This window comes from Haemaphysalis longicornis, unplaced genomic scaffold (genome assembly GCF_048455015.1).
Source record: "Haemaphysalis longicornis isolate Haplotype H1 unplaced genomic scaffold, Haemaphysalis longicornis Haplotype H1 scaffold_10, whole genome shotgun sequence".
NCBI lineage: Eukaryota > Metazoa > Arthropoda > Arachnida > Ixodida > Ixodidae > Haemaphysalis > Haemaphysalis longicornis.
In genome coordinates, this window is record NW_027526204.1 from 106,239,000 (window position 1) to 106,261,697 (window position 22,698).

Genomic DNA, 22,698 nt, shown 5'->3' on the forward strand with positions numbered 1-22,698 from the left:
TGGGCTAGGACTGGGCATTTAATGGGACGAAGTGACGATTGGTGGACCACCAGCGTTGAAGAGTAACTCCCGAGAGAATGGGAGCGGCCTGCGACCTGCAGTGGGCTTTGATGATGATGATGAAGATGATGATGCCGGTGGAGGTGTTGTTGGTAGTGGTGGTAGTGATAGTGATGGTGGTGGTGATGGCGGTGATGCTGCTAGCTATGGTGGTAATGGTGGTGATGATGGTGCTGCTGCTGGTGATGATATGCTCATCTTTGCTTCACTATATCCCTCCCCACGAAAACTATCCTTCGTCTTTGCAATCTCAGCGCCAACTCACCGGTGTGTCCGTTCTATTAGGCCCTACCATCCAGCCGACTGAAATGATTCCTATTACCAAAATAAGTTTCAAATAGGTTCCCCTTTCATCAAGGCACGTACGGCCCGAATATGCTAGTTTTCTTTGCGTCGTTCCTCTTCCGTCTCCCCGGCGCAGATTGTGTTCGACGAGCAATGTTCGGGTCAAAATTTGGGTTGTTGATCACCGCTTTTATTTCCACCCTTGTCGGCATCCGTAAGCTGCCCAGATGCCTTGCACGTCATACTGGCTCAGTCCCGGCTTGTGTTCGACTCCAGGGATCTTACTGTTGTCCATGGCGACCATGGTGGGGAGGTTATTTTGGGAGGCCGACATCGACCCGTACAGCATGACTGAGTCGTAGTCGAACGGTGACAGCAGCACCTCCTGCCAGGGTGCCATCTTAAAAGAATTGCGCATGAAGTCTGCGTAAGATAAAAAGCAGAGCGTGAGCATTAGATGGCGTCAGCACAGCGTATTCTTGAGCAAATGGAGAACGTTTTCAGTGGAATCGCGCTGCCCTTCCCCGAATCCTAACGCTAGTGTCCGGTGATTTCATTTTTCATTTTTATTTCAGAATTCTCTAACAAAGAACAACACGAATGCTAGGGCAAGAACAAAAAAGCTGCCATGCGGCAGTTTGACAAAGGTCCTCCCAATTTAGAAAGCAATTGCCTGTTTATAGACGGACACACACCGTGTTCTGTATTACTCGTATAACTGCTTACGTGCTTAGAAGGCCAAAGCCTGGCGATTATCGAAGACTTTCGTAGCGATTATCGAACACTTCTTTGGTGCCACATCGTGTCTGTGTATCTTTCATCACTTTTGTTTCAGGGGCTCGGGCTCTTGGCGTCTCATGCCAGTAAGCGTCGTCTCATGTAGTCACGGTGCTAAAACACCGCGACACTCGTTTACGCCTCGCGCGGGAGCGCTTCGTAACGCGTACTAAAAAACACCAGGACACTCGTTCACGCCTCGCGCTAGGGAGCTTCGAGCTTCAAAGACACGAGACTTTTACAGCAAAGCTGTATACCTCCACCCCCCCCCCCCCCACCCTACCCCCAACAGTTTCATCAAGGCGCCAAGAATACACTTATACACTGCATGCTTCGCTCCTCCCCAGGTTTCACTTTTATAGAGATGGCCCGGGATTTTTTCTGCCTATTGACGCAAATTACTCCGACAGGCAGACTCTCCGCGGCAGCGTCCCCACAATCAGGCCCCTCCTCCACGTGAACCGGTTGTAAGCATGTTCCGCTACGTGCACCTGTTACGGCGCACGCATCAGGCTTGCTCTTGTTCCGTTGTGGCAGGGGGCCAGGTTAGCGCCATCTGCTTCATTACCTGGAAGCGAACAGCTTCACGCAAGGGCTGCGGCCCGGACTTGCGCCCATAACTTAGCCCCCTCCCCCTCTTTTTAAAGACAATAGTGTTTCTTGCGCTACTTAAAAACAGAAATTTTTGTCTGTATGTCTGTATGTCTGTCTGTCTGTCTGTATGTATGTATGCATATCTGACTATGGCTCGATTCAGCCACACGGCCAAAGTAAAACAAGGCCTGCGCAATAGTCTTATATAGTCATAGCTAAATCTACCCATCTAAGTCCGGTGTAATGTTCATACTTGTCAACATTGTTGAAGAACAACAAGACAGCACGCAAATATAGGACAACAAGTTAATACAGAAGTGATATTTGCAGTGTTCCTTTATAAAAAATTATACATGCTTAATTTTTGCGAAATGAAATACGTCATCAACTTCAAAAAAAATTCACACCACCGTCACCTGCTGCCCCCCCCCTCCCACTATAGCTTCTGGCGCCATTTTAAGAAATCAACCGGCAACCGTTCCGAAAGGTTCCACTGGATAGGTTCCACGTTTTGCTTGGAACACACGTGGAGTAGGGCAACATGCTTCTATCAACGTTGAAGTAGCGCGCCTCGATTCACGCGCGTCTCCGCCGTACAGCAGCGTTCGTCACATTAAGAATTACGTACTTCGTCCCGTACACCACCTCCTGCCTCCGCCTTTCTACCTCTTGGAGGCAGAAAGGCCGAAGATAGACTCCATCATACTAAAGGCCTTTAAACAAGCCCTCAGACTTCCAATAAGTACTTATACTTCTCACTTGATGGCGCTAGGAGTGCAAAATACCATAGACGAGCTTACACAGGCGCACCTGAATGGCAGAAAGCGCGACTATGCGCTACCCCTACTGGCCGACAAGTACCCATCAACTGTGGTACGCACTTGTAATGGAAATGGGGACTGCCGCAAACATACCACTGAAAAGTGGACCGAAGCTAAATGATGTCCCGCTGCCGAGAAACATGAGCTTTCAGCACGGTGAACGCATAAGAACGGCCAAAGCACAAATCCTTGAAAGCCTGTACTGTGACTCAAAAACAACAGTATTCACAGACGCAGCGGACTACGCACGTGCAAATGCCCAAAACCGCGGTGGTCTCCACCCCAGTGGTCTTGTTAAAAGTATATTCAAAAAAGTATCACCTTCTCCAGGCTACTAGCCTTGAAGCGGAAGAAGCGGCGCTTGGACAAGCCATATCCCAGACCAACGCCAAGATCATCATCACACACTCGCAAGCGGCGTGTCGGAAGTACATAGCCCGAAATATTTTCAAGGAAGCCCTACGAGTCCTCGCCCAGAACGCTCCTTGAAGAACAGTAAAGATCACCTGCCCACTCTTCCCTTCGCGGCAAGGCAACGGTTCATGCTCACGCCCGAAATATTGCTTGCCGAAGAGGACGACGAGAAGGGCAGACACATTACCTACAAAGATATTACCAGCACTACATGCTCACTAGACGCACTTTTCCACCACCGGATGAAAAGCTAACAAAAGGCAAGAAGTCACCCTTTGACAACTCCACGCAAACATTTCCACACCCCACACGGCACGCCATTCACCTCACAATAAACAACCCCGTATGTCGGCACTGTGACAATCCAGCACCATTCTATGATGGTTTAGGCATGTCAAACAAACCCAGACCTTGCACCAATTCCTAATCCAATATACGAGCAGTGGAAGAGTGGACTTGCCAGCTCGGTTAAGTAAGCAGCTTTGGCGCCCTGAAAGGGCGAAGACTGCAGGCCGCACCAACGGAGTCATGGACTGAGGAACCCGTTCACTAACATGGTCGCCTTCACTGGTTGGTTGGTTGGTTGGAACCAAAAATCAGTGGCGCGTACCCACTCTGGGGGATTGGCCAAGTCAGATTGGGGAAACTGGTCAAGAATTCAAACTAAGGGTAAAATAGAGCTGTGGACTGTAAGGGAAGTGATGTTGGCAATTTTGAGGGGGAAAAAAAAAACTAACATACTGAAGTAAAAACAGATACTACACGTACGAGAGAAAGAAAGTACGAAGTGTCTTTTAACAGGGTAGGCGACCGGATTGTGAAATAAAAGCGTGAAGGGCGCGACAAACATCCCCGTGGCAGAAACCTAAACCCGATGCCCCAGATGACAGTAAATTCGATACAGACAAGGAAAGACCCAGGCGCCGGAGGGGAACCTCCATGAATCGATTTCGGATAGAGGAGAACCGCCGGCAAGACAGCAGGAAATGTTCGATTGTCTCCTCCTCTTGACAAAACTCACATTGGGCCGAATACGCTATTGAATACAGTTTTTCTTCCTCCTCCTTCTTCTTAATATACTGGTGTGGCACAAAAGGTGAAGTAAAGGAAAAGGATAGGCACACATACGCACCGGGTTCCGCGTTCTCCGGGAGGAGTTTGATGTAGTGGTCCCGATCTGAGCGCATCTGCTCGTGGATGAAGCCCGCGGCGTGCAGAAGCTCATGCATCACAACGGTCTTTACAAGGCAGTTCTCGTTCAGCGATAGCTGCTGGGGTCCACCTACACAGCCAAGCCGTGACCAGCACCTGCGCAGAGGCAAGATTCTCTGAGATTTAATTATTTAAAAGCGTGAGGGTTGCTAATCCATTAGCAACACAGCGCAAAGAAGACCAAGGACGAAACGAAAATGACAAACAAGCGCTGCTTGTTTAGCGCTGCTTGTTTAGCGCTGCTTGTTTGTCGTCTTCGTCTCGTTTTTGGTCTTTTTTGCGCTGTGTTGCTAATTTATTATTTACTTCAGTCTTCAGTCTGCATCACTATACCAGGTAGTTAGTAGCTGTAATATATATATATATATATATATATATATATATATATATATATAAATATATATATATATAAAGAGAGAGAGAGAGAGAGAGAGAGAGAGAGAGAGAGAGAGAGAGAGAGAGAGAAGGAAGAAGAACCAGCCATCAAGTTGGAGAGGCGCTGGCTACCACCCAAAGGACAAGAAACAATTGCTTTAACATATATACCCAAGAAAGTAGAGGTGAGCACAGCCTCCCCGGTAGCGTAGTTGATATCACACCAAACCAGTATTATAGAAGTGGTGGTGGCGACCTTGTCTTTCTCCACTTTCTATGCATCCTTCAAGAATTTTAAAAGCTTTATGTGTCAGGAAGAATAAGTATTTCAGGAAGAATAAATAAATAAGGAATATCGTAAAAAGAAAGTATTTTGTTTTACTACTTTTTTACGGCAACCTGGGACAGCCCTTCTAGCAAGCAATAATAAAAAATTAATAAATAAACAAATAAAAAATAAATAAATAAATAAATAAATAAACGGCTTTCCTCCTTTTCCCCTTTCTCTTTCTTGGCAACTGCTGACGGCCTGCCCTAATTTCTGTCTTCATTCAACAATCAGACGTGATCGAAAAGAGGTAAAAACCAAACCTGTGGTCCAGACGTTTGACCGAAGTGTCCTACCTGAGTCCGTCACTGCGGGCTTTCTTCATTGCAACGGCCGGCCTTACGTACCGAACCCACACCGCTGTTTCAAGTGCCATCGGTATGGGCACAGTACTACTAACTGCCGCGGAAAACTGACATGCGCTTAGTGCGCATCACATCATGACAACTCTGAGAATTGTGCTACAAAAGAATTGAAATGTGCTAACTGGGAACACCCCCTTGCTGCATAGTCTCAGTTATGAGGTAAATTCAAAGCAGAGAAAGAGATCATAAACCTGAAGGTCACCCAGAATATTACGTGTCAGGAAGCACGACAAAAACACTCGTTGTTTGCCCAAAGGTAGGCCGACACAGCTCGCCGGGGGGCGGAGCGGGGCCTTGTCACGGCGACCACCCAATACTGCGAAGCAGACGTGGTGCCGTCCCAGCCCCCCGGGTGCTGACCAAGGCAGCACAACAAGCCGACACGACATCTGTGGCGCGCACAAGTGTTGTGTCGCCCGCGAATGTCAAGAGTGACGGTTCTGCAATTCCTCGTCTCTTCCGGCTGCCAGAGATCAGCCGGCCATGGACGTAGATGTGCTTGGTCCCACGACCACTCCCCCGTACGACAAACAACAGTCTCACGTTGATGGCAGAGTTTCCTTCTCCCACCTCAAACATATCCAGAGGTTGGGGCCGCAAGGGCTCCATCTCGTCATTGCCACAACACTCAGATGATGACACGGAGGTAACACCGTCTCGGCTAGCACCAAAGGAAGCAAGAGAACAACGCATCTTGGCAGGGCGTGGGGAAAAGCCACCAGCCGCCCGTGTCACAGGCCCAAGTCCAAGCTGAGTGCGGTAGTTGATACATTCATCCCTAGTCCTCATCTGCACCAGACAAAATCTTCTCTCAACATTATTGTAGCTCAAATAATTACACAGCGGAACTGCAGGGGTCTTATTAAAAACCTAGATGACATATATGAAATCCTACACAAAACGCAATCCGCCGTCCTATGTTTGCAAGAGACACATTTGAACTTCAAGCACACCAACTTCCTGAACCAATACTCAGTATTTAGGAGAAACAAAGCTCACGCACTCCTCTGGTGGCGTAGCTATAGTCATGCACATATATTTCCCTTGCCATTCTCTCCCGTACAGCAACCGCCCTAGAAGCGTTGCTGCACGGGAAATCATTTTCAACAGGTTTACAACCATTTGCTCACTATACATCCCACCTGAATATCGATTGTCCAGCTCCGAATTTGAATCCCTTATAGATAAGCTGCCAGAACCGTTCTACTAGTAGGTGACCTGAATGCACACTGCCCACTATGGAGATCTGAACGCAGAGATTCCCGGTGTTGCTTGATAGGAAAATTCCTTTTGTCATCCGGAGCTTGTCTCTTTGACAAAAAACAGCCGACATATTACAACACTACAAACAACATATACTCAAACATAGATCTGGCCATTGGCTCTCCAATCCTTTTTCCGTCTGTGGAACGGGGAATGGACGATAACCCATACGGGAGCGACCACTTCCCAGTCATCTTGAAAGGCATTGACGAAAGTCATCTTGAAAGGCATTGACGAAAGCCCTAGCAGTTCCATTTATCATAGAATGTTTAAGGAATCTGGTGCAGATTGGTTGGAATTTAAACAATTATCTCAACCTTCACACACCTTTTTAAGCCATTTGGGCATTGACGAAGCCTGTGAACTGGTTGCAGCACACATTCTTCATGCTGCCGAGTGCTCAATTCCGCAAACATCCGGTTCCACACCTAACGCTGAGAGGCCGTGGCGGAATGAGGAGTGTAGGCATGCACGACAAGCTCAAAATAAGGGTGGGGTGCCCTTCGCAGGTATCCAACATCAGAAAAATTGATTTCCTTCAAACGGACGAAAGCACAAGGAAGGCGCGTTCGCCAGCAAGCCAAACGGGAGAGGTGGCGCTCTTTTGTAACCTCTATCAATTCTTACACAGATACAAGCAGACTATGGAACAGAATTAAAAAGCTTAATGGACGGAAAACACACAGCCTACCCTTGGTCAGCAGTACAGGCAAACACACTGGCAAAACACTTCTCATGTGTATCAAGTTCTGCTCACTTGAGCAGAACTTTCTTTCTTTCTAACGACACAAAACAGCTATGGAGAAAATACCGATGCGTGAAGACAAAAGATCCGATATACCATACAACGCCGAATTTTCTATAACAGAGCTATTGGTCCCCATGGGAACATGTAAGGCTTCAGCGCCTGGGGCAGATAGCATATCATACACAATGATTCAACATCTGCACCCAAAAACTCTCCAAACACTCTTGCACTTGTTTAACAAAATATGGAAATATGGGTGGCAGGATACTATCCAAGGGCTTAGAGAGAAGCAGTTGTAGTTGCCGTATTAAAACAAGGGAAAGTTGCCTCACTCTGAATAGCTCTCGCAAGTTGCCCAGGAAAGGTTTTCGAAAAAATGAGAAATAAGAGGTTAATGCATTTTTTGGAGATAATGGCATCCTGGGCAGTTGTCAGGCTGGTTTTCGATCAGATCGAAGCACAACTGTCTAGCTAGTTTCCTTTCAGTCGTATGTCGAAGATGCTTTTATACACAAACAGCACTGTCTTTCGGTTTGCTTTGATCTAGAAAAAGCATACGACACAACTTGGCGCCACGACATACTGCTTGATCTCAAGGCATCCGGGGTGTCAGGACCCATGCTAAACACCACTGAAAGTTATTTGTCACAGCGTACATTTAGGGTAAGAGTACGGACTGCGCTATCAAGAACATACATACAAGAAAATGGTGTTCCCAAGGGTGGGGTATTAAGCTGTACTTTGTTTATATTTAAAATGAATTCGCTTAGGAAATCGTTGCACCCTCGATCTCCTGCTAAATATATGGGGATGACATCTAGATTAGCTTTAGGCCATGCAACCTGACCATAAGTGAAAGGCAGATACAATTAGGCGTGAACAGGCTCGCAAAATGGACGGAAGAAAATGGTTTTAAGCTGAATCCTCAAAAACGTACATGAGTTTTATTCACAAGACAGAGTGGAATTCGCTCAGAAGGTAACGTCACACTGAATGGAGAGCGGATTCCCGTCAAAAACTAACATGTTTTTAGGTGTTATATTTGACGAAAAGCTGACGTACGTACACCACATAAAGAAACTCAAACAGAAATTCTTCAGCACCATGAACTTTTGAAAGTGTTATCGTATCACTCTTACGGTGCTGATAAATACTGCCTTCTACGTCTCTTTGTCAGTCTAGTAAGGTCACGTATAGATTACGGAAGCGTAACGTACGGGTCCTCGCTAGACCCAGTACTACATTAGGGCCTTCGCCTTGCCTGCGGAGCCTCCAGGACAAATCCAATCCAGAGTATACACGTAGAATGCGACCACTGGTACCTAGAGCACCAGCATGCTTTTACAGCGCTCTATGCTTCTAGAACAATGTCGAAAAATAATCACGCATTCAATAATATTGTGAATGATGTCTCGTCCGCTCATTTATATTTAGCACGCCCGTCCATTTCTGCCCCTATGTCCTTGCGTGTCAAAGGCGTTGCAGAGGAGATAGGTGTGTCTATTGATGATGGCATTGTATAGCCGACATAGTCCCACCTTGGGACATGTCAACTATTCGTTGTGACATCTTTTAAACTCATTAACAAGCGTCGTGCACCCTGCAAATTCATCCTACAGCATTTTTTAAAGTTTACAACACAGATATCCATACATCTCATTTTACACGGACGCCTCCAAATCTTATACCGCTGTGTCCTGTGCTGCACATGGCCCGGTCTTTTCCAGCACGAGGACATTGAACAAAAATAACAGTATCTTTACAGCAGAAGCCTGTGGTATTCTAATCACAGTGGAATACATAAAAAAGAACAAAATACAAGAATCACTCATCTACACAGACTCCCTAAGCCTTAATACACCATTAGTTTCCTTTAACCCCACAAAAAACGCTGTACTAAATAGCCTTTTTTAACGCTCTTATGACTGCCTACAAGTCAAAGCTAAATATACTTGCTTGCTGGATCCCTGGACACAGTGGCATTCTGGAAAATGAAATTGCCGACCAGAATGCCACTGCGATGGCCCTTCGTACTGGTGTTGACATACCACAGGTTCCTTACCTCGATTTGAAATCAGTGATCCGACAAGAAATCCGTAAATCGTGGCAGCGCGCATGGGACACACACACAGAAAACAAACTCCACTCAATAAAACCACGCCTGGGAAGATACACAACAGAAAAACAAAACCGATTCGTTGAAGTATCGATTTGCAGACTCCGCATAGGTCACACTTACGTTACACACGCAAAGCTTTTAAATGGCTCATTCCCCTTAGTTTGTTACAAGTGTGGGAAACGGCTCTCCTTCCTCTATATATTAATTGAGTGCACATCCTGAAATCAGGCCAGAAAACGGCACTTACATAAACTCTATAGCTACAACATTCCGCTACATCGCTCACTGTTTTTAAGAGATGAACCTATGTTTACAAACAAATGTCTTTTAAGTTATCTTGCAGAGATCAAGTTTTTGAAGCTCATCTCATACAATGCGTGACCTCAGAGCCTTCCTTACTGCGCACGGGGGAGCCCGCTCGCGTAGCAGGCTCTTCGGCTCGAGCTGCAGCCCAGTTTCCATAATCCCCTCCATCAGCCGTTATGAACATTTTCATGTTTTAATCTACGGGCCCTCTACGCCCATTTATACAATATTTTAGGATATACCACACTCATCTCACAGATTTTATGATGAAACCTGACAATTCAAGGACAACATAGTTTTGGCGCTCTTTGGCCATAGATACCGTTGCGCAAATAAACGCAAATATGTATATATATATATATATATATATATATATATATATATATATATATATATATATATATTGTAGCCATTGGGAATGTACTACTGTGATATTTATGCGTGGAAGCGACATGATCATTGTTATATCCAGTGTGGAACACGGCGGGTCTTTCTACCCGCCCAAACCCATCTCCACTGTCATCTGTGTATAACCATCATCATCCCCGGGCTGTTCCGTCTTTCGGTGGCCTGTGCTCGGCAGCCTAATTAAAAGTGGTCCTTTAGCATCTGGGAGCTGTGTCTCTCAATATATATATATATATATATATATATATATATATATATATATATATATATATATATCACTTTCTCTCTGACTCAAAAAATTCTTCATCTCTTTCTATGGCCTACCGCATTCCCCCCTTTGCTTTCCGGGGTTTTCTTTCTGCCAACCCTTATTCTCTCTCTCTCTCTCTCTCTCTCTCTCTCTCTCTATATATATATATATATATATATATATATATATATATATATATATATATATAAATATATATATATATATATATTTATATATATATATATATATATATATATATATATATATATATATATATATATATATATATATATATAAATATATATATATATATATATTTATATATATATATATATATATATATATATATATATATATATATATATATATATATTTGTGTTGTGGAGTTATTGTTACAGAGTAGAACAGAGGGCCTGAAAATTAATACGCAGAAAACCAAAGTAATGATCAATAACTTCGGGACAGCACAGCGGTTTCAGATAGGTGGTGAGGTAGTGGAAGTGGTAAGCGAATAAATCTACTTAAACCAAGATGTGACCCCGGATCCCAACCATGAGAGAGAGATAATTAGAAGGATAAGAATGGGGTGTAGTGCATACGGCAGTCATTCTCAGATAATAAATGGTAGCCTACCATTGTACCTAAAGAAGAAAGTGTACGACAGCTGCGTCTTACCGGGTCTCACCTACGGGTCAGAAACGTGGGGGCTCGTTAAGAGGGTTCAGCTTAAATTGAGAACGACTCAGCGGGCAATGGAACAGAAGATGATAGGTGTAACATTAAGGGACAAGAAGAGAGCGGAGTGGGTCAGGAAACAAACGAGTGTTAAGGACACATTAGTAGAAATTAAGAAGAAGAAATGGACGTGGGCAGGGCATGTAATGCAAAGGCAAGATAACCGTTGGTCATTAATGGTAACAGAGTGGATCCCTAGAGAAGGCAAGCGTTGCAGGGGGCGGCAGAAAGTTAGATGGGCAGATGAGATCAAGAAGTTTGCGGGGATAAATTGGTCACAGTTGGCACAGGACCGGGATTTGGAGAATAATGGGAGAGGCATTTGCCCTGCAGTGGGCGTAGATAGGCTGGTGATGGTGGTGGTGGTGGTGGTGATGATGATGATATTGTTACGGAACAAGTGGACATCGACGACGACGAGGGAGTGGCTGGCGTGCAGCCTGTGCGAGCTCTGTGATAGCCGCAATGTAATCATTGTAATGCATCGTCAGCATCTCATGGTTCATGTCGTGCGCCACGCAACAGGATACATATATATATATATATATAATATTTCAATGAGTTTTGCAACGGGCCGGAAGAAACGTTCAGGTAAAAGATAAGAACAACTTTGCGGTTAACTTGTTTATTATAAATTAGTCCAACAGTTTCGGAAGTGGAACTTCCTTCCTCAGGGACAATCCCACAATGAACATTGTGGGATTGTCCCTGAGGAAGGAAGTTCCACTTCCGAAACTGTTGGACTAATTTATAAAGGCTCGGTATGGCACTACTTAACACATCTCGTGCCTAATATGAAGGTTTCCAAAAAATTGGGCCGTCTTCACAATTTAAATGCGAAGACTAAGCAAACAGCAGAGCGAGTGGTATTCACTAGCTTCAACTTCGCTCTTCTTAGGTCTGCCCATCTTGTCGCGGTAGATCGGGCACTGATGTTGCAGAACGCGCGCCCTCTCGCTCAACTAGGGGAACGCCTGGACGTCAGAGCTTACGTCATCCCTAGGCGCAGCCAATCCCCGATGCGCGCCTCCCCACCCAATCATCTTTGCCGCGACGCCCACTCCCCACACCTTCTCGGCGGCTCTTTGCCTACTCGCCACTTCCACTCACACTTCCTGGCCTGGCATTTTCCTCCGCTCTCCTTTGCTTTCCCGAGTGTTGAGCTACGCCAGGCACGGATGGGACTCAAGGTTAAGCAGCTCAGCTGTTTAAAAAGCGAGGCCACAATACCGAGATGAAAATGGCAGTTTTGCTCGGAAACTCACTTGGGTCCAGAAACCAGTACGACGTAGTTTTGGTGCATGGACGTTCGTGGCACAAATCGGAGGCAGGTCTGGCTCTCGATCTCGTCCATCGCGCTACGGATCAAGTGCTCGCTTGGTTCTGTCATAAAAAAGAGAAAGAAAAAAAATTCCCCGCATTTCCCCGAGGGGAAGAATGTGAAAGTGCGAATGCACGAGTTGAATTTGCGCGGTTCGGTAATGTTCGCGAAAGAGAGATCACACACACACACACACAACTACAAAGAAAGAAAGATGCATTTATTCACAGACACCTATTTGTGTTGTCGTTGTACTTGATTGCTAGAGCGGATCTCAGCTTTGAAATTTCGTGTCAGTACTCCTTTTTAAGCGGGTGCATTAGCCCTTCTCACGCCCGATTCCTGGCCAATCCCCCACGTGGGTATGTGCCATGTCAGCGGCCAGGCAGCGCGCGCCCATCGCCCCCCGTTGCCAAGGAAGATGAGGAGCGCGCGCACCCGCAGCTGTTGCTATGCGGACGGCGGCGGACGCTTCAGGCTCGCTTAAGAAGTTCATTCGCACTTAAAACAAGCGGCGGCATGTATCCACCATAAATTTCTCCCAACAAACCTCGGGGCAAAGCGCGCATCCAAGTTATGAACTAGTCAAAATTGCCTGAAACGTTGTATTGCTGTGTGTAATAGGTACTCACTTCAAAAATGGGCCGCAAAGCAAAATAATCCTTCATTGATAGTGCATGCCTTTTTTTTCTAAACCTGTATTAGGTCATTACTACTGCACACATAGCACGGTATTTCAAAGGCCTGGTGTGAAGTGCTGAGAGCAATACAGAACACCACTGCGAGGTTATAACAAAATACCATTATGGGTCACATCTACCCGACCAAAGAATCTTTTCCCACTCAGTGTCTTGTTTATAAGCAAGGATACTTTTTTTTTCAGCAAAAAAAATTCAAGGCTCTTCTTTCATGCCTTGATCGTTGTCCACCGTAGCTGTGAATTGCGGTTATGCGCAGATACTTAAACTATTCGCAGCGCAAGTACCGAAGACTGTCGAAATAGGGTGCTTCGATTCACGCACGTCAGCCGTACATGGTGGAGACACGTATACGCTGGCGCCGCCATTTTGGGTCTTTCGCTCGCCGCCGCAACAAGTCATTGTATCAAAACCGCGCTAAAATTACCGCCGCAACGCTGTTCACTCGCGAAGTTTCAATCATCTGTTTAGAGTTGCTGGGTCTTGTGCAAACGACAAGAACAATGCGTTGAGCACTTTGACCCACTAGCGGCGGCACGGGCCCGTTCAAAGGGTGTCTCCACCCTGTACGGCGGTGCTGGCATCGAGGCACCCTGTATCGAAATGTCGCATGACTCTTCCTAGCGGCGACGGCGTGCACATTCCAACGTGTCTGCCGGACCACCGCGCGCAAGACGAACTAGACAACCGGTCACACACTGCACAACTAAATCCAAATTGTCCACACGGAAAGTCTCCCTTAAATTTCGCGTATACGCTCTTTTGGATTTTTGCGCTTTGGCAGCTAAGCACTTGTTCCTCTTCGTCGCGTGTTCAACTTCGCGACACCTGTCATTCTGCCTGGTCTGCCGCTTATACGGCCGGGCCTTTGTAGCACGATCTTCGGCGTTGTTCTTTTTCGACACACGCCGTCCCTTTCCACATTCCCACCGCTCTTTCTGCCGTTGCCCTTCGTACTAACACAGCACATCCATCATCGCACCGCGCGCCATCATCGCACCAGCTGACAAAACTCGGTGACAGATGGTAAAGATCTATGCTACTTTTAGCGCCCTCCCGAGCTCAATAATATCTCCAGTGCACTTCCTCTCCTTTTCCTTTCCCTCGAACCACAACAACTACTACGATCATAGCGACGACGCCCATCAAACGCCCCGCCAGGCGCTGAATGCTGAGAGCTCTCATAACCTTGTGATGGAGGTTACATGCTTTGAAAACAATGTTTCTTTATACACGCCTAACGCCGGGAGTTTTCTGTAAAAAAAAATTGGCCGCGTATCTGCTTCTTTCTTTGCAAATGTCGTCAAAAGACGATAGTCTTTATTGAGTTTTGCCAAGTAACTGCCTCCCTTCGCTTTCCCGCTCACCTCTCATGTTGTTCCTCTTGCGTCGCGCTCCTCCCAAGGTAAAGACGCCAAAGGTTTGCTTAAATCGTTTTAAATTTCCCGCGTTCCACTTCTCCAAACCGGGTGTCTCGATGCCAACGCTGCCGTACGGCGAAGACGCACGTGAATCGAGGCGCCCTACTTCAACGTTTATAGAACCGCGTTTCCCTATTCCATGTGCGTTGCAAGCAGAACGTGGAACCTATCTAGTGGAACGTCTCGTAACTGTTGCCGGTTGATTCCTTAAAATGCCGCAAGAAGCTATAGTGGCGCGGGCGACAGCAAGCGACGGCAAAGTGAATTTTTTTTTCGGGAGTTGATGAAGTATTTAATTTCGGCAAAGCCAAGCATGTATGGTTTTTTATAAAGGAACACTGCAAAGATCACTTCTGTATTAATTTGTTCTCTTATATTTGCGTAATGTCTCGTTCTTCTTCAACAATGTTGACAGGTATGAACATTACACCGGACTTAGACGGGTAGATTTAGCTGTGACTATATAATACTATTGCGCAGGCATTGTTTTAGTTTGACCAGGTGGCTGAATCGAATCACAGACAGACAGACGGACAGACATACAGACAGACCAAAATTTTTGGGTTGAAGTAGCCCAAGAAAGACTATCGTCTTTAAAAATAGCAGTTTCCCCAAACTACATCTGCAGTTCGCACCACTAGTCCCTCGTGCGTTATGGCAGCTCTCAGAAAGTTCTACAGAGCGCGATTGTCTGTTGATGTGCACGGAAGTACCTTGGCGGGCAAAAGGGGGGTGATATTTCTTATAGCGATCGCTTTTCTTCGCTCAGTGATCCTTGAGTGTAAAGCGCTTGATGAACAACGTTCCAGTGACAATTCGAGGGTGATGGTTCCTCCGGCTCTTGGAACCGATTGTTAATTGTTATTCGTAAAACGTCATTCGACACTGACATGCTCAATTTCGGGCTCATCCAAAGGAACAGCGCGAGACCTACCTTTCGCGTTACAATAAGTTGGGCTACTTACTCAGCGTAAGGTCAACGACGTAAGGAATGATCCCATTCGGCCACAACATGAACTGGGTGGTCACAGCAATCCTCTGCGAAAAGAGAAATAGAGCGGGCGTAACGAAAGGCGGTCGACCGACCTCGGTCAGATCTGCGGATAACGTTTCCTGCACCCTATTACGAAGCCAGCTGTCCAATGGCCGCAAGATCATTTTAGTATGTATTACTTCCTTTTCGCGTGCCGACCACCTGCATGTCCTGTTTCCAACGGTCGCCCAGAATATTTCTTCAATGTTTATATGGTGTGAGTGTGCGTGTGTGCACATGTGTGTGTGTGTGTGCGTAAGTGTACGTGCGTGTGTGTCTGTAGTATTGCGTGTTCTGTCCTATACTCAGTCATCTCCAAAAACTTCTAAAGGAGCAATTTCCCTAGGTTTTTTTTTTTTTTTATCTGCAGATGACAAAAATATCTGAGAAATAGCAGCCCACCGGTTCAACAAGACTGTTGTTTCCATGGGAACTATTGCCATGGAGCATAATGTCGCCTTCAAAGAGCCCATCGCTCCCTGCAGGCAGGTCACCTGCGAGCAAAAAGTGAGACATAGGTCAAGTCATATTTACTGGAACAGTTTGGAACATATAACGCTTTAACAGCATAGTTGTTTTAGGCCGATCCTTTTCGTTTGTCTACTGAAAGTTGTGCGCAATTCAGGGGTAAGAGCAGATTTCCACACAAGCCGATAGAAACTGCAGTGGTCTCGCCACAGTGGTCTCGCCACAGGTAAGGCCCCTAAGCACTGAGCTGATGCGCGAACACAAATTTGACCATGCTACGGTAGAACGGTCACTAACACTCTTCTGCACTGCATTATTGCCTATGTTTGCGGCGTGTTTGTGGCGCATCTCAAACTCGGTGGTGGCATTTTTTTCCCTTCTCAATAGGATTATTTCACGGACCAATTTGAGCAACGGATATTGTAGAAGCTTGGCGTTAAAAAACTAAATCCAAATGCCACTCCCAGCATTCTTTCTCACAGGAAGCCCCTTCAGCCGCACAAGCAACCCGCCCGACGTCATTACGGACGTTTGTTCCAATAAAATATCCATTTGGTGGCTCCAATTAATTTTTGTGATATACCTTATTGTTTTCACTCGATAATCATCGTGATATCGGTTCTCTTTAGGATCTCTTTCGTGTGTGTTCCTGTGTTAGTGCCATGTACTAGTATGCCAGAATATATCCCAGCACAAAACAGTTGTGTCCAGGTGCCTACATTAAGAGCGGCGGTAGACGACCGCGCCCGGTGAAAAAAGTATTGCATGATTAATTAACTGTCGTAATCAGTTAAATGAGCCATGTATATATATATATATATATATATATATATATATATATATATATATATATATATATATATATATATATATATATATATATATATATATATATATATATATATATATATATATATATATATATATATATATATATATATATATCTATATATATATATATCGAATCAGAATAGGAAATGAGGGGCTCGTTGAAAATAACACAGAAATAAAAGTTGCCTGTCAAGAAAACCTCGGAAAGCAAAGGGGAGGATGTGATAGGTCATTGAAACAGATAAATAATTTGGAAAGAAAGAAAGAAAGTGGAGAAAAAATGCCCGCCAGGTGGGATCCGAACCCACGACCTCCAGAATACCGGTCTGGTGCGATAACCACTACGCTACCGGCGGGGCGATTTTCCCATCCACTTTCTGGGGTATTTATGATTAGGGTATTTTTGTTTCCTGTGCTTGGGGGTGGTAGCCAGCGCCACTCGGACTACTCGGGGTGAAGGGGGCCTTCTTTTCCACCCCGGGCCGTGACTCGAGTGTCTACGACATGTCGAGAGTTGTCAACCAGCGTTGAACCCTCTTAAGCTTCCTATGGCACCAAGACTGCGAGAACCGAGGCCCTCGTTATGCATGTAGCGAATCAGAATAGGAAATGAGGGGCTCGTTGAAAATGACACAGAAATAAGAGTTGGCAGTCAAGAAACCTCGGAAAGCAAAGAGGAGGATGTGGTAGGTCAATGAAACAGATAAAGAATTTGGAAAGAAAGAAAGAAAGAAAGAAAGTCGAGAAAAATGCCCGTCAGGTGGGATCCGAACCCACGACCTCCAGAGTACCGTTCTGGTGCGATAACCACTACGCTACCGGCGGGGCGATTTTCCCCTCCACTTTCTGGGGTATTTATGTTTAGGTATTTTTGTTTCCTGTGCTTGGGGGTGGCTGGCTCTCTCTCTCTCGCTCTCTCTCTCTCTCTTAGCAGCGGTGTTTCGGTGGACTTGATAGACCACACACTAGGTGCGTAACTTGCTTGCACCGGAGACAACGATCGACGGCTCCCGCTCCCTACCGATGGGCACGTGCAGGCGGCCTTATTGCACAGCTGCCATTTGCAGGCAATAAACTACTAAATCCCTTCACTGTAAAATGCCATGGCTCTCTATTGACAATTTACCGCGAGTACCTTAATGTCGGACACGATATTTCCCAAAGTTTGTACAAACGATATACATACCAATGTCCGGCACGAGAACGAGCGCCTGGGTTTTCGGGACCTGAAGTCCCAGCCATATCGCCGATGCGATGAAAATCGTAGCGAAGCTGGCCGTAGTAGAGGAACCCATTCTTGTCGAGGCTGTATATCGTTCGCCTCAGTGTTGCTCATATATATATAGTAGAGCATGCACTATGAACTTCGGCCGCGGACATTGGGTAGGCGTAATCCGAGACTAAACGCGTGAGTTGCTGACGTAGCATGAGGTGCTTGCACCCTCCAGATTTTCTTTATTTCTTTACCGTGTACGCTACCGCGCTCTACAAATTACCCATATTACTACATCAGCCGTGGAAGTGCTGCAATGTGTCTGTATGGCAATCCTTGCTGATGAATAACCCTGTGCAACTGGGCTTGTCTTGCGCTTGATCGTATCACTGGAATACTAACGTGCATTTACACGCTACGTGCTAACGCGCAGTTAACACGCAAATGACTGCTGTAACTTGTTACTATTGCCTCTGTTAGGCCACAGCGACATCCTGTAGCGTGAAAACCGAATGTACTTTTTTTATATCACTTACCTGTTTCTCGATTTTAAAAATATATCCCCCGGTGCTGACGTTAAGTTCATTGAATTACGGAACACTAATGCTTTCAAATAAATAAGGCTGTATTTTGTATTCCCGGCCACTTTAAGGTGTGCATATTTAGCCGTGACGTGAACACGAAAGTGTCTGTTGAAGACGTACTACGACAACTATGCGCATGCGCCAAAGCCTTTCTTCTTAGCTCTCCGTTGAGCAATGAGTAGAACGTGGATTCATGGAGATTCTTCATGTTATTCAAACGTGGCTGAAGATGGTTGACGTGGTGGCAGAACTTGATGCAACTTCCCTCTGAGGTTTGCCTCGAAGAGAGCTCAGGCTGGAGCCTGCTCGCCGGCCTACACGTGAGGGGTGGGCAACAAACAAATGTCGCAACGCTGGGATGCTAAGCCCAACTTAATTAATGTCTAAATTAATTAAAAATGTCCATGCACGTGTTACGAGACATCCGGAGTTCTGGTCGATCTCTTTTAACAGAACCATTTACGGAGACAATATGCTACGAAGCAAAGTACCAGTATTGCTAAACAGCCTTCACAGACTGGGGAAGGACATAGATACCTTATCAGTTAAACACGCGTTTGAGCTATTCAAGTATTTTGAACTTTCTAATATTGTCTTGTGTCATACTCCTAATTTTAGTAAATAAATTTTGTGTTTACTGGAAGATTGATGCTGATGTAAAAGGATGAAGAATTGTATTGGTCTGTCTTGCATTTGTATGTAGGTGTATATATTTGTTACACTTCTTACTTGCATTCATCGGGATACATGGGAATTTTAGCATGCACGCCAAGTTGATTTTACCTTTGCGTATGTATGTATTTGATGTATATGTGCGTAACTATGTATTTACACAATGTTGAAAAATTGACAGCATATGCTTTTGTCTATGGTTGACAACGAAATGCTCTTGTATGTACTGTGCTCAATGTTGTCCATGTTACAGGAGGCAGGGGCCTCGTCAAGCTACCGTTGAGTGGCTTTTTCTCCCGCCTCCTTGTGTACCAAAAAACGTGAAATAAATGCAGACTTGAAGTAAAAAAAAACTTACTGTCGGACTGTCTCTAAAATTTTGCTGCAATGTATAATAGCTTCTGCGAGAATCTCAAAGGTTCATGCCATCCAGCGAATCGATTACGTACTTCACGTGATACAAGCACCAAACATGCACATAGAAGGCGCAACGAGCCGACGGCACAATTTAATGACCCCAAACAAGCCTCTTCTCAAGCAAAGGCATTTGCAAAAAAGTTATGTTAGTTCCCTTTTTGAAAAAACTTGCAGCAGCTTAAGTATGGGGACGGGGGATGTGCGTTGATGTTGACGTACTATCGGCGTAAAATGAAGCGCGAACACGAAAATATCAACCAGAACGTGCAAAATTGAAAAATACTGTTCATAGAGTTCATATAATGGCTTGCTATTCCACTTTTCTCAACTTTGTTTTTGTAAAAAATCGACGTGCCATTTTGGCTCGCATAAAAAGAAATCCTGCTATTTGTGTTCTGAGGTTCATATTCTCGTGTTCGCGCTTCATTTGATGCCAACAGTACATGCACATGCGCACTCATCTTCAGTCCCCTTCTGCTAACCTGAGGAAGGAATTAATAGAATAGGCAATTCTTATTTCGGAGCAGATGGATTCCTACGCTCTTAACCAGTGCAGTTACTACTTTTGAGCGGAAGGACTTCTACACTTGAGCAGAGCTATTTCCTCTCTTGAACGAATAAGTTCCAACACTCTAGCAGAGTAATTACTACTCCTCAGCCGAACTACCGTATAAACCGGAAGATAGGTCGACCCGGTATATAGGTCGACCCCCTACCTCGAGGTGGGAAAAGTTGACAAAAAAAGTAATTCGCCACAGGAGCGCACTCACAATGTCTATATTTATTGTCGACGCCCGTCCGTCACTGCCACTCACTATGCCTGCCGAAGTCACTCGTCCGAGCTCTCAGAGTCGTCCAAGGATGACTGCTTCGCACTGTCATCTTCCATGCCATCAGGCGCGTTGCTGATGGAGCACTTCCTGAATGCTCGTGTAACCATGTCGTCGGGCAGCGACTGCCCAGAGACGGACACCCAGCTTTACACAGTCGCAACCGGCCCGTATAGGTCTTTTTGTTGTCGCCGGCTATCCACTCATTGTACAGTTCGCGGAGCCCGTCCGTGCATGGCCTCCGGAGCGATCGTGAGCGAAGTTCCCGGACGAAGTCCCCACTTTGTTCTCCAACTCGGGGTGCACCGCTTGACGTCCACGGAACGATCAGTTTCTGGGGTTGCACGCACACAGCTTGGCTTTCTGGCTCCGTCAGTACCGCACACTTTTCTCCGAAACGCCTAACTGGCGTTGCGCCGCCATATTCCCATTCTGCTCGGTGACTCAATCGCCGTCAGCTTAAACGCCGCGGTGAACTGGCGTCGACTGCCGCCACTCATCTCGGAACAGAGACGTACAGAAATGTACGCACGCAAGCACAATAAACGAGTAAAATACGAAAAACTAGAGAAAAGCGAATTCAAATAAAGGCCTGATAGTGCGAGAGAGCAGTCTGACACGAATGGCGATGGCGACGGACTGTGCTTGCACATTGTTGCCAGACAACGATTTACATTCTGCAAATGACCGCAATATAAGACGAGGGGTGACTTTTGTGCGGATTTTTTGGGAAAAAACTCGACCTATATTCCGGTTTATACGGTATTTCTTTTCTAGAGCAGAAAAACTTCTACTCTTGAGCAGAGCTATTTCTTCTTTTGAGCAAAGGAACGGCTCCTCTATAGCCGAGGAACAGCTCCTCTTGAGCCCAGGCATTCATACTCGCGGCCACAGTAACTACTACTCTAGAGCGGAGCTGTTTCTTCCCTACAGATGTGGGGCTGCCTCTCTTGAGCAGAGTAGGTACTACTATTATTGAGCAGACCTACTTTTGAGGAGTGATATTATTCCTCTTGAGCAGAGAAATCTCTACTTTTGAGCGTAGATTTTTTTCGTCTTTTGGGCAGAAGAACAGCTCATCTTGAGCAAGGCAATTCTCACGTCTGAGCAGAGTAATTACTACTCTAGAGCGGAGCTATTTGTTTTCTAGAGCAGAGGAACAGCTCCTATTAAGTTTATCAATTACTACTCTAAATAGGAGCCATTACTGCTCTTGAGCAGAGAGACCTCTACTTTCAAGCATAGCTATATCTTTTCCTCGGCAGAGTGGCTACGACACTTGATCAGAGCAATTACTAGTATTGAGCAGAACAACTACTGCACTAGAACCGAGAAATTACTGCTCTTGAGCACAACCATTCTACTGAACACAGAGACTCGTACTCTTGTGTACAGAAATTGCAACTATAGAACGGAGCAATTACTTCTCTTAAACCGAGTCACTTATTCTTTTGAGGTGAGCGACTGCTGCTCTTGAGTATACCCTTGAAGATCGGTTGTTGCTCTTCAGCGAAGAGAGAGAGAAAGAGAGAACAAACTTTTATTTTCCGCAGAACCTAAGTCCAGGTCCTAATTTCAATGTTCAAGGATCCACGTAGTTCTATAGAATGTCTGTGCGGATCCGGTGCCCGTGTTTATAGAGAGCTTCCTGGGCAGCCCGGATGTTCACTGTCGGCGGGGGAGACAGCCAGAGCTCCCAGGAGGTGATGGAGGCGAGGGATGGGGCAAGAGATGGCGGGGTGCAGTCCCAATAAGAATGAGGGATGGATGGGTAGGAAGAACAGCTGGGGCAGGAAGGATGGCCAGGGTGCCGATAGATGCGGGGAAGAATGTGATGGGAGGGGAGTGAAGAGGTTTGAGCCTGCCGAATGAGACACGCAGCCTCGCGAGTTAGGCGGGAACTGGGGGGTGGGTACAGGGCGCGTGATAGGCGTTGGGCGTGTCATTTGTTCTCTAGAGCACAGGGGCTGCTACTGCCGAGCAGAGCAGTCACTGCTATTGAGCAGACCAATTGAGCTGAGCAAAAGGAATTGTACTTTCGAGCAAGCCAATATTTTTTTCTTGAGTAGAGGTACGGCTGCTCTTGAGCAGAGCAATTAGTATTCTCGAGCAGAAAGACCCCTACTACTGAGCGGAGCTATTCTTTCTCT

General features: G+C 45.8%; 1 protein-coding gene across 1 annotated transcript; it reads right to left on the bottom strand.

The window, feature by feature from the left end:
* Positions 1–513: 513 nt before the first annotated feature.
* Positions 514–18,147, bottom strand: LOC144159052 (astacin-like metalloprotease toxin 5). The gene is made up of 6 exons (XM_077690305.1): positions 18,019–18,147; positions 15,936–16,027; positions 15,466–15,538; positions 12,326–12,443; positions 4,084–4,259; positions 514–768 (listed from the first exon to the last, which is right to left on the bottom strand). The coding sequence occupies exons 1-6, from the start codon at positions 18,125–18,127 to the stop codon at positions 536–538; spliced, it is 801 nt and encodes a 266-aa protein (XP_077546431.1). The 5' UTR covers positions 18,128–18,147; the 3' UTR covers positions 514–535.
* Positions 18,148–22,698: the final 4,551 nt, after the last annotated feature.

Excerpts from the sequence above, each read along its gene's own strand:
- LOC144159052 (XM_077690305.1), bottom strand. The coding sequence starts at position 18,127 with ATGGGTTCCTCTACTACGGCCAGCTTCGCTACGATTTTCATCGCATCG. Across the intron at positions 12,444-15,465 it reads CGTCGTTGACCTTACGCTGA|AACCAAGCGAGCACTTGATC; the intron begins GTAAGTAGCCCA and ends TTTTTATGACAG. Across the intron at positions 769-4,083 it reads CCCGGAGAACGCGGAACCCG|ACTTCATGCGCAATTCTTTT; the intron begins GTGCGTATGTGT and ends TATCTTACGCAG.